At 45.9% G+C, this 12,992-nt stretch overlaps 2 protein-coding genes across 2 annotated transcripts; one reads left to right on the top strand and one right to left on the bottom strand.

Annotated features, from left to right (window-relative positions):
* Positions 1-1,449: 1,449 nt before the first annotated feature.
* On the top strand, positions 1,450-3,709 carry LAJ45_04537 (uncharacterized protein; the record flags this gene model as incomplete). The annotated part of the gene is made up of 4 exons (XM_046114117.1): positions 1,450-1,639; positions 1,743-1,889; positions 1,956-3,413; positions 3,477-3,709. 4 exons carry the CDS (start codon positions 1,450-1,452, stop codon positions 3,707-3,709), a joined length of 2,028 nt encoding a protein of 675 aa, XP_045972639.1.
* A 4,169-nt stretch (positions 3,710-7,878) lies between these two features.
* Positions 7,879-8,454, bottom strand: LAJ45_04536 (uncharacterized protein; the record flags this gene model as incomplete). The annotated part of the gene is made up of 1 exon (XM_046114116.1): positions 7,879-8,454. The coding sequence occupies one exon, from the start codon at positions 8,452-8,454 to the stop codon at positions 7,879-7,881; it is 576 nt and encodes a 191-aa protein (XP_045972638.1).
* Positions 8,455-12,992: the final 4,538 nt, after the last annotated feature.

Genomic DNA, 12,992 nt, shown 5'->3' with positions numbered 1-12,992 from the left:
AGATGGTGGGCGGAGCCGTTATTACTGTTCTTGAAACACGCCTCCAAAATTTCCAAAGACCACCCTGATCCTGATGTCGTACAGCCATGTCGGGACCATCAATAACAACAGGCTGTTAAGGTTTTGGTCAAGCAATTATTTGGGGGTTTCGTGGATCCGAATCCCTAGAACAGATCAGCTTTATTTTGGGGCTTGGGATGGATAGGATGGGACCGCGGCAGGCCAAGGCCACGATATATTCAAATCAATTGAGGAGCTCTCGCAAGCTGAAGTAAGCCAAAAAGTTCGTTGTCACCTCAAGATGCCAAATAGTTGAATAAACCTTCCAAACAAATCCAAGTAACTGTTCAGCAGACTAAATCTCCTAAGCCTACGTACAATCGTCGCTGCGACCACAGCAGCAACACAGCAGCGAGACGCACTTTGCCAGCGCTTCGCGGCAGAAGATTTATGACCTTTCAATATATATCTGGAATCTGCTCTATCTGCTGTTGTCGCCGCTCCTAGACCCCCCCTCGAGAGCTCATGATGCTGACTTTGAAGGGTCCTGGGCCCTGGAACGAGGTCTAAGATCTGATAGGCTGCTGTCTTGGACCATGGTTGTTGCAGCCAAGCTGTACCTTAGGTACCTTGCAGGAAGGGGGTCAGCATGGATGGTCAACACTGCAGCCGCCAACAACAACGGAATCGGCAGCTCGTTCTTCCCATTGGAGGGCTAGCCTACTAACATCCTTGTTTGCTGGGCTCATTTCCTTTTTGCCCCTGGTCGCAGCTTTTTCAATTTCGAGCATTAGTCGCCCACTTGCCCGTTTTCTACTTCGCGAAGGAAAAATACTGGGCAGAAAGTGGGCGGTGTGGGCGAACAATAGGACTCAGACAGAAACGTGTCTGTCCCGTCTTGTCGAAATTGAATTCGTTCTCAGTAGCAGCCAGCAGCGGGCAGGTCAGTGTACTGTGAAATGATCGACTTTGCCATCTTTGGATGAGACGACCATCAGGAACAGGAAAGTTCTCTGGGTTCATCCATCTCATTAGAATTGATTATCCATGCAGCCTCAGCCTGCGACGACCCCGGGCGTCAGTTACTCAACTTACAGTCTTAGCATTGAGGCCAAAGTCGTCCAACAGTCAGGTACATGTTCACCCCCTTTTTGGAGGGGTGCGATTGGGCTGGGCTTGATTTGCACTTCCCTTAATATGCAGCCGTTGACCTCCATCTTCCCCTTCCTTTCTCTCTCTCCTTCACCACGCACAAGGCAACCTTCGTTCCAGGCAACTTTGCGTATTCCTATCTTCACGTACACAACCGCTTCACTCTTTTAGCGGGCATTCCTTTCTTTTGCGACTCACCAACTACAGCATTCCATATCAAACCCAACTTTTTGCGGTTGATCGACGGTTAAAGAGTTATTTCTTTTTTCCCGATTATTTAGTTTTTAAATCATCATCATGAGATACAGTCTTGTTGCCATTGCGGCGACTGCCCTCCTAGGCAGTGTGTCTGCACGAGGACACTCCCACCGCCGCCACGCCCATGCTGCCCATGTCGATTTGGCACCCCGCGAGATTGTTCCTGAGGTCGTTCCGGACGAGTGTGTTTGCTCTACCTATGTCACCTCATACTTAGTTGAGGTCACTCGTGAGTGTTTCCCCCATGTTTTAAGATATGCGTATTATCCCATGAAGATCGTGGGATTGTGCACATGTAGGGTTCATATGTGTCTAACATTATGCTTCAATAGTCACCCCTGAGCCGACTATCGTCTCCGATGCCACTACTACTGTCCAGGCAGTAAAGACCGTTGTCCCCATTGGTGAAGTTGATGCTACATACTCAATCCCCCCAGCTGAAGGTTCAGGTGTCCCTGGCTCCGGTGTCCCTGGAACTGGTGAGGGTGTTGCTTCCTCGGGCGTTGCTGGTGTTCCTTCATATGGCTCATCCACTGGTGTCCCAGACGTCGGTGCTCCATCTGGTGCTCCTTCAACTGGTGTTCCTTCAACTGGTGTTCCTTCAACCGGTACATCAACTGGTGTCCCAGCTGCCGGGGCTCCATCTGGTGTTGCCCCCACTGATGAGCTTACCACAACTATCTCCAGCACCGTCACACACACTGAGACCTCAACATCTTTGACTACCATCACTACTTACTCGTCAGAGGTGGATGCAGTCTCGTCAGTCTCTGGTGTTGCTTCAGCTCCTGCCACTACTCCAGCTGGACCTGTCCCCACCCAGCAGGTGACCACCATTGCTACCCCCGGTATCTACACCATCCCAGCTACCACAGTGACATTGACAAGCACCGAAGTTGTCTGTGTCCCTGAGACCACTTCGCTCCCCGCCGGTCAGCAGACCTACGGTGGTGTTACCACCATCGTCGAGACTTCAACCACTGTTGTCTGCCCGCTTGCCACTGTTGAGGTTGATGATGGTGTTACTACCAGCAAGATCTACACTACCACCTACATCTGCCCGACTGCTGGTACTTACACCATTGGTGCTACCACTACTGATGTTCCTGCACCAACCACCGTCGAGTACCCAGTACCAACCGCCTATGCTCCTGGAACCTACGTCCAGCCTGAGGTTGTCACCACCATCACCGTCACTTCTCAGGTTGTCACTTGCCCGCTCTTCACCGCCGCTCCTACTTCTGATGCAACCAGCACTGCCGTTGCCGTTGTTCCTACCACCACTGCTGCCCCTGCGGTCCCAACTTCCACCGCCGGCTCAACTACTGCCCCCGCTGACTCCATCGTTTCAAGTGTCTCCAGCGTTGTCGCTACTGTTATCCCTTCGAACTCTGTTTCCTCCGCCGCCCCTGCCGCGTCTTCCGCCGTCGGTGAGATTACCTCCAACGGCGGTCTCTGGGCCATTACTTACTCTCCATACGCCAACGGTGGTGGATGCAAGACCGCTGAGGAAGTCGAGACCGATGTTGCTTCAATTGCCTCCAAGGGATTCCAGAACATCCGTATCTACTCCACCGACTGCTCCGGTCTCGAGAATGTTGGTGGATCTGCTGAGAAGCACGGCCTTGGATTGATTCTTGGCATTTTTCTCAAGGCTGGCTGTGGCTCCACTGGCGCCGACCAGATTAAGGATATCATCGCCTGGGGCAAGTGGGACATGATTGTCTTGGTGGTCATTGGTAACGAGGCTGTCTTCAACGGGTACTGTTCCGCATCCGAGTTGGCCGGCTACATGACCAGCGTTGGCTCCGAACTCAAGAACGCTGGTTACAGCGGCCCTGTCACTACCACTGAGCCCTTGAACATCCTCCAGTCTTACGGTGCTTCCGACCTTTGCGCTGCTATGGATGTTATTGGTGTTAACATCCACCCCTTCTTTAACGCTGGTACCGCTGCCTCTGACGCTGGTACTTTCCTGTCCAGCCAGGTCGCTCTCACTGAGGGTAAGTCGTATAATTTCGCATTCCAACTTTGAACGAATATATACTAACTGTCTGTCAATATAGCTGTCTGCTCTGGAAAGAAGGCTTGGGTCCTTGAGTGCGGTTGGCCCTCATCCGGTGAGGCTAACGGTCTCGCCGTCCCCGGTGTCGCTCAACAAGCCACTGCCGTCGCCGCCATGGTTGCCGCTCTGCCTGGACGTGTCGCATACTTCACCTTCACTGATGACTACTGGAAGGCACCCGGTGCCTACAATGTTGAGCAGCACTTCGGTCTTGCCCAGCTTTTCACTTCATAAATGGTGTAATATACTTTCCTTATCATTTCCCTGGGTATACTTTTGGAATGAATTTTCTACTTTTACCGTCCGATTTCTTCGATATTCGTTCACCAAAAGTACAATCTGGATCCTACAAGTATCTAAGGAAAAACAAGCCTGTGTTGTGTGAAGAGAACCTTACGTCAGTTTCATGGTTTCCATGTTTTTCCTCATTGTGGGCCCTAGGATGGGGGAAATGTATGTATTTAAGTTCGCGTCTGGGTTCAGTTTGTGGTTTGGTTGGTTGGGAATTTCTTTTCTCTTTTGGAGCGGTCATCTCTTTCCTTTCTCTTTCCTAAAGTTTACATAATATCTTAAATTTCTTCTTCTGGCAATTATTTATGATTGTGCATTCTGTGTCTGCGTGTGTGAGTTTAGATGATGAAGCTAGTGTTGGACGAAAAAAAGACCGTATCATGGGTTGAAGAGGAGATTTCTTTAGTGTAATATTATATCTAGTATGAAAAAACTGTTTGAGAAACTTTGGAATCCATTATTATCGTAGCTTTCGTGTAGTGCATTTCTGTTTACTACATGGTGTTCTGATTACTACATGGTATTATGTTTACTACATGGTGCTTTGTTTACTATATGGCGTTTTATTTATTGCATGGGTTTGGGATCTATTCGAATGCTCGCTCAACACAACGGTAACCAGCAGCCGAACACAGTAATAACAGGTCACGATTCCCTTGGATAGAACAGAATTGTAGGCACAAGGCCTATACCCAGGTCAGGGGGTACCTCACTCCACAACCAGACACCGTAACACATTTTCTTTCCCCTGGGGTGTCACCCATCGGCGGCCGTAAGTTATATTACTTCTCGTGTCACTCGATTACGTGTCCCATCCTAGTTGTCCGACCCTAGCTGTATAACCATACATGTATCCTTGCCCCTTCATGACAAAGTTGGTTATGTTGCCGCTCTTGGGCGGCGAGGTACATGGTTACTTGCCTGGGGCGAAGAAACATGTTCCCTCGGGGGGGGGGGGGGGGGTGGGGTGATGGCCATGGTGGTATTTATGCTTGTGTTAAAGTTGTGCGTTGTGTTAAGATGGGGGCTTAATGCTGTAGACGTTGTAAAGCGAGGTGGTGTAGCTTTTATGGAGCTGTGGTGGTTTGACGCTGGCTGGCTGGCTGGCTGGATAGAGTGTGGTTGTGGATGTAGATGTCCAGATATGTTGAAATATATCAGTGTGGTATTTAAGTACTTCTGAGTGGTTGCCAGATAGGTTAATATGGACGTTTGAATTGTAGCCTGGTATTAGCAGAACGACGTTGTGTGCTACTTAATCATGAGATATCACTCGATGGTTTATACCATTGACCACGGTTAATTCATTTATCACGTCTATTGCCATTTGAGAGTTATGGTGTTTAGCTGTTGTATTTGCCTCTCTCCCATCGAATAACTCACTTTCATCCCTCAAAATCCTCGAAATCTGAAGCCCGGGAGACATCTAACACCTATCCACTCCTCACGTTTTATTCCTTTCGATTGAAGTTCTATGTGTTTAAAGGCTCAGTTAGAGCTCAATGGTGATGGTACGCGGTGCACTCCGGGGGCTCGTCGGGAGGATAGTCGGCCGGTCGATACTGGCCCGAGGACCCGAGCCGGGTATTTTGGGGCCATAGGCCCGAAATTCATCTGTATTTGCTTCTATCGGAAATTATCATTTATTTATTTTAGAACCCGAGTACAACCGGGCCTAGGTATATGATTAGATCTATAGATCAGATTAATAAAGAAAGCTTTACGCTCCTGTCGACCCGGGGTGTTTTAGCTAATGCGAGAAAAGGTTGGATAAAGATTTATGTTAGGGTTCTAGATGATGTCGCTACTATCATAAACGATATCGTTACTCTCCTCATTTTCTCTGCAAGACCAAGCTACACGCAGGCGCTGCATGCCGGGCTATCGTCTTAGAGACTATCACCATTAGAGTTCATCGGTACGCTCATTGAAGCTACCGGTTTATATCACCATGGTATTCTCGTTGCTGCTACCCGATATGTATATGCCGCTGATACGTATACGGATAACGCTGCTGGTGGTTTTCTGTTCCGCACTAAGTTCTGGTGGAGAGGCGCGATGTCAGCGGTGATACAACTAGTGTTCAGAAAGATCGTAGGAGGTGGATTGCAAGAGAGAGGAAGCTTCATAACTACTAGACACGGTAACGGATACCAAGCTTAGTCGTGCATGAACATGGTCTGGGCCGAGGCCGTGGGGGCCAACAATTTGCCGGAGAGAGAAACATAGCCTCGTACCTACATGTAGAATGTGCCGTATTGACACATTGCCGTATCGGCACATTCTGTCTGGGATCTTCAGGAATAAGACTGACAAAACCCCTGATCCTGGTGGAAATAGAGTTGCTGGCCCCATGGGCCGGACCGCAGCGGAAAAAGGTTTTTCCTTGACCTAGTTACATTGTGTCCTGGCTCACCTGGCGTTTGTGGGTCTGCCAAGTGTACATAGCTGAGGAGAGACATATATAAACCACCTCTCTCACCTCTCCCTATCCCCATCACCGTCTTCATCACCACAATCATCAATCATCACCTACATACACATTATCATCATATAAAACCGCCACATATATCCCCGTCTACTCATCGCTTTCTTCACTAAACTCACCACTTTTGCGGTTCACCATGCATTCCCATATATCACCATCAGTTTGGTGAGAGGCAGCAACCATGACGGCAGTAGCAAGAGCACCCGGAAGTAACGAGGAACTAAGCTCTTGACAACCATCATAACCGAGATTATCAAATCAAAACAAAAGGCGGCGGCAGTCACGAAACAAAGTTTGGAATGATGGAAAAATCAAAAGCAATGGCCCCGCCAAGATTATCGAGTGATTATCTATGATGTTACATCCACCCAATGGTACAGAATTCCGTTCCACTTGAACATGAAGTTTTTAATACTTCTTGGCTAATAACCGCTAATAGGAGCGGGTTAGACATCTGTCAATGGCTGGTTACGCGTTTATACAAAGATGACGCTTGGTTCATGGGCCGAATATCACTCAGAGATTTCATTCCAATTTAATCTCTAGTAAGGGATATTGAGGAGCAGCTATTCCTCAACCCCCCCCCTTGATTTGAAAGTCGAAAGATATAATTCGAAAGAACTATCCCGGCCCATATTCAACGCAGGATGAATTCAATATAAGGAAGATCATCACATTTACTTAAACTATCCCTTATGTAAGACTCCATGACACCTCGAATCATATCTGGATTGATGCCTATAATAGAAAGTTTTAGGGATGACAATCTCTGATGGAGCGGTAGAATATAAAGAGATAGAAAACAACAACGAATCTAATATGGCCTATAAATAGATCTAGAATATTTCTAACTTTATGAGATTTTTTCTGGGCTGCTTATTAAAGTACCTACTTTAATAACACCGGCTACTCACACCGGGTATCCACAAAGGTTCACATGGCCAACCAAAACTTCTTATATCAACCTCTCCATACAAGGATACGGCCGGGACCGAAAATCTTGATTGACTATATTCTATAAGGCGAGTATCGCTATATAAGAAAGGAAGTATGGGTAAAAAGATATTCCGGGACCGCTGATTGCTATCCTTATAATCAGAATCGACTACACTTTCTTCCGTTGCCTAGGATTTTACTCGGTCTATCCTGGAGTCGCTAGCACAAGGTTTTACTACGCTTGGGAAGACTACGACTAGAAGAGATCTAGTCTTGGTGAAATCGAAATTGACTCACTTGTTTTTTACCAAGTGTCAAGATTAACTTCGAAATGGTTCTTCGCCACTTAATATTTTTGACTAATAGAGCAGGATCAGACTTTTGATTATTCACGATCCATATCACAAGGCTCTAATCTTATTATCGGCACATATAAGACACATCACACTCAATGGCAAAGAATATGTTTCCCCAAAAATAAACCATTGATATATTTGCATACTCCCCCCCCCCAAAAAAAAGCATATACACCAAAACTCCATCTTTCAAGGAAACCAGTACATGATTTAAATAAATATAATTAAAAAAGAAAAGAAAAACAGAAAGAAACCAAAACCAAAACCCAACATCTTGCCACCCCCGAGACGGGGTCAACTCCGGGCACCAAGGCTCGGACACGGCATAGATCTCATATCTCATCGGCGATATCAAAAGCATCATCGCCGGACTCGGACTCGGGCCCGAGAATTGGAATCTCATCAGATTCGGGATCGGCTTTTCGGAATCGAACCCAGGATTTTGACAAGCCGATTTTCGGGATTTCTCGGTGACCCGGAAGAGATTTGCAGAAGGATTTTATCATCTTCTTTACCGATTTTTTTGGTGTTTCCGATTTTGGGGACACCATAAGACCCATGTGGTATTTTCGCTGATAGTACTCAGCGGCAACCTGTTCCCAATCACGCTCAGGCTCCAGATCTGGCCACACTGGCGCAGGTGTAGCACGAGTGGTAGGAGCGGATTTAATCTTGGAACATTTTCGGGGAGGATCACGCTTAGGAACCCGAGAAATTTTGGGAGGAACTGGGGATGAGGGTTCCTGCATCGATTTGTCCAACTTTCGCTGGTAGTATTCGGCAGCTTCGGCCATCCAATCAGATTCGGGCTCCGATCTGACAACGTGCGACCACGGAGAAGATGGTGGGGTTTTGAGGGTAGAAGAGGTACCCTGAGGGTATATCGTGAAGGTGAGTTTTGAATGCATGGTTTGTGGTCGGGATTTCTCAGTGACGAAACGTGGATGCAAGTAACTCGAGAAGTGTTTGAAGAGGTTGTGAGAGAGTGAAAGGTGTACGAAGCAAGGTGTATGTTCAAAGAATCTGTGATGATGGGCAAAATATATGTGGAAGGAAGAACAGTAAGGGGGCGGAATAAATAAATGTTAATGTTTGAATCGGATATAAAAATCAGTAACAAGTGTGGAGAAGAAACATATGAAAAAAAGGGCTTTTATACAAGAACCAAGACATTACCGATGTATGTATTCATACAATTAAATGAAGTAATCAATCAATCAGTTACCGATATATGTGGTGCTAGTCAGAGGGAATACATCATCGTGAGGGATTCGACAAACGTAATCGATGGGTTAGGCGGGGAGTTACGTGCAACAGACAAACGAAATTAAATACAATCGAGAAGCTACCACACGCAAGGAGCTATACTCCTAAATACCAAACGATAAGAGAAAAAGCTCGTATGTATACATTAAAATAAAAAAATAAAAATAAAATAAAAGGAAAAAGGAAAAGGAAAAGGAAAAGGAAAAGGAAACAAATCTCACGATAAACCCTAGGTCGATCGTGATTTGCGCAGATCTATCTCTTAGCAGATAACCTTAACCACTCCCTCGGGTGCACGCTAACCACACTCATCAATATTTTGTTACCTCCCCTCGGAACAGCCACGTATATTGTAATCCTAATTTCCAAACAACCGTGTCCTCCCAGAGAGAGAGCGGGGCAACGTGGCCACTTCATCTGGAAATTTACACACCTGGGTGGGGAAATTGAGAAGACGGTGATTTTTCCGGGCACCATAATTCCATGTGATAATCGAGTGATAGACTGTGATTATAATTGCGCCACAGTACCTTTTTATAGTATACATTTTCGCGATTGAAGAGGGCCACCAAATTCTTTTCGCGTTGGGGGCTGGAGAAGTTTCGGAGTTTATGGTGGTTTATGTAACTGGCCATATCTCCGGAGAGAAGGGGAAGCTGGGGTATGGAATTGGGTTGTTGGTAACGTTGCGACAAACCGCGGAGATCATGGGATACGTGTGTAGCCGGTCTAAGAAACTAAGTTTGCGCGAGAAGGGGGATAGCTAGCTAGGCTTGTTTTTACAACACCGGGGATTGAGGGGTTTTGGCATGTGAGAATTCACCGGAGGATTAAGCGGTGTTGAGAGAAACGGCGACTGTTCGGCCCCGCGCGGTAGTTACTAGCTATATGTACATACGTGATGCGTATAATTAATATGCATATAGGCGATTTTTGAAATTTTCTATCGGCGAATCGATAGTATACTGCGAACTACTATTACGGAGCTAGTGAATTGAAACGAGTCATCGGGCTGTTTGTGGTAAATTACAGATAGGTAGTCGTGACATAAGAGCCGGGAATTATATCACATGTGTCAACGATTACGGCTTTCCACTTGTACTCTTTTTGCGCGCGGACTGGAGCGCGTACGTGTTTCTGGAATGAGTATCGTGAACATACAAGTAGGTGGTTGTGGTTTTAACTTTTAGTACGATGTGGATTGGAAGTTGGGGATCGCAAGTTTCGGGACGGGCGGAGTAAGTAGCTCACGTTGTGATTACGTGTGGGTAGTCGCAAGAGGTAAAATCCGATGCGTTGATGGCCGAGAGCTATATTTACATCCATGCATTACCTAGATGACCGGAATTCGAGCCGTGGTTGAGTGTATCCCAAATTAAACCCGGAAAGCTGAGAGACGTGTCCTCACACATTTAAAGTCGGGGGGGAAAAGGATATTACGAGTTCTCTACATGGATATGGTTAGGCTAGAAGTAGGTGTGGTTGGTGATTTTGCGCCTGATTGAGGTGATGGGATAAGGTTCGGTGTGCAATTTGCATCGGGAAATTGCTGGGTGTACTGAGGGTTAGGTGTAGTACTTGTATCTTCGTGATGGTAGAGATCTAGACAGTGTTGGTGTAAGGGTACTAACATCACGAACCATCACTCACTTGCACATAAACGAATAAATCTCTAAAACAACCATTTTCATTTTCACTTTTGTTTTTGAAAAGAAAAAGTCAAAATCATACCTATGGCAGGGAGATACGGGGATGCAATTAATGAATTAAACAAAAACAAAAAAGGGAGATACGGGGGCTCAGGCTGTTGGTGGTGTACATGAAGCGGTAGAACGAGTGATAAACTATGATCGAGTGATATTATATGAACATGAGTAAGCGGGATCATCATCATCATGACAGCTTCGTCAACCGACTGTAGTCAGACTATAGACTGAATTATAAGGGTCAGAGTTCTTAGAGTGTCGCCTACTCGCGTTTCCAGACGCAACTACTATTACATACACAGAAAAAACCCACCAAGGCTATCTTTTGCATGGCATGCAATAGTACTTTCTTACTGGGTTGAGGTAGCTCAGGGTCAGGAGTTCATAGACAATATGTATTACTACTGTTGAAGAAAACAGGAATAATATTAAAAAGGTCTTGTCTTATACTCCTTGCACTGCTGAAGGATTGAGATCGATTCAATAATCATAAACATCATAAAAACAATTTTGTTTTAGGTAGTTCATGCAGTCCGCAGTCCTCAGTCCGTCCAGTGTTTGGACGGACTGGCTTGGCTGGAAAACCGCAGTCGACTGCAGTCCATGCAGTCCGTCCGTCTTTTTGGACTGCGTGTCTTGGCACAGTCGACTGCAATGGACTGCAGTCGGACTGAACCACTGGCTCAGGCATTGGCCCGCTGCAGGGACTTTACCCCTAACCCTACCTTTAACTCATCTGCACGAAATACATCAGAGTTATTCTTATTTACAAACTCAATCTCTTAAGCTGTTCGGCTGGATTGAAATACGTGCTTCTCTAAATGTTGATAGTAAGTACATATTATAGTTAACGTATCCTATGTAGAAGCTTCATACATGAGTCTGACAAATAATATTAGCGAGAAGGGACTTATGTATTTCTCTACTTACTTACCGTATATAATCGAAAACTGCTGACAGGACCAAAAACCCGCCTGGCGCTTGGCACGCGCACCCAATGATATGATGGATCACGAATTTTATCAGCCTCATGGGAGGCAAGCGCAGGTATCAGGATTCGTACAAGAATGTTAATCCCAACAGAACTCGGCGGGGCTTCGCAAGAACAGAGACAATATATACTGCAAATCGAATCTGATGTCACCGGTTTAGTCACCAACGCCAAGCGCCTGCATAGTGTGGGTGTACTCTAGTCGAGCGCATAGAACAGAAAGTTGCATTGCACCTTGCTTTGGAGGTTGGGTCTGAATGAGCGTGCTCGGGCCTGGAGGCGGAGGCTTAGAGGGTAAGGCTTCTCCGCTCCCGAAGCAGCAAAAAATAGTGTCGCACTTGCAGAAGTGGAAGTGGATCTGAAGCATTATTGATTATATAATTATAATATATTGTAATATAAGGTTGAGGCCTTGTAGGTCCAAAGCTCAAAATGAGATTGACGGGTCCAGCTAGACGGAAGGAAGTATTGGAAAGTACTGTTCAGAGAAAGCTCGCTCGGATGGTTTGTGGTTCTAGATTAGCAGGAACCATAATCTTTTTATATACCCAGAAAAACGAAATTCCCCAAATGATTTTTGGATGGCGTTGCTGGCTGTTTTCTGTATTCTCTAGAGTCTTGTTCCAACTGATCACAAATGAGGATCAATCAAACTCGACGTAGACTAAAGACAAGACAGACGATGTATTGGTGACGATGAACTACGGATACAGGAAGACTAATCTAGTGTGTAGCTTCTCTCTTACGTTGCTTCTTGTCTAGACACCTTTTCCTTAGCCACTTATTCAGCCACATGTTAAGCCTTATCATACGTCACGTGCTACAGCGTGCAAGACACATCATGGTATATAAGGCTGATTATGTAACCTCGATGGAAAGCTCATTTATTTCGCAGTTGCTACCAAGACAAAAACTGTATCATCCTTGGCACCACGTGATCTGGGCTACGCATGATTGTACCTACATATGGTAATGTGTGCTCAGTTGAACACAGTTACTGTTTTTTCTTTACCTATCTCTATTAGCAGTGGAATAGATGGGACTCTATCCCTTAAGCTGGCAACAAATGCTGACCCTCTCAAAACAAGCAACTTTTTATGTGGCTTTACTAACAGATCTTGTTATCTCTCTTATCAAATAGTAGATCTCGCATACAAATTTAATTCCTCTATTATAGGGGGTCAGCATGCCAGCTTAAGGGATAGCGCGTGACAAGAAGCTTGAGGGCAGAATAGACAGAAGCCCGTTTATTGGAGCATAGCTACTATATCTGGTTTCACAGGAGTACTGATATGGCGGTCTGGCCTCTAGATCTAGCTTTAGAAGGAAATCGTTGGTCTCAGTTTATGAGCTGTAAATTACAGAACCAGCTAAGCGTAAAGAAACAAAAGAAAGAAGAATCAAACAATTCCATACGCCTGAAACCGTATTTTCAATTGCAATTAATACCCCCTAATGCGCCAAACCAAACCGTATCATAATC

The sequence above is a fragment of the Morchella importuna genome, assembly GCF_003444635.1.
Source record: "Morchella importuna strain M04M26 chromosome Unknown Morimp01GS011, whole genome shotgun sequence".
NCBI lineage: Eukaryota > Fungi > Ascomycota > Pezizomycetes > Pezizales > Morchellaceae > Morchella > Morchella importuna.
The sequence above is the reverse complement of the archived record's forward strand: the minus strand, read 5'-3'. Positions and strand labels throughout refer to the sequence as shown.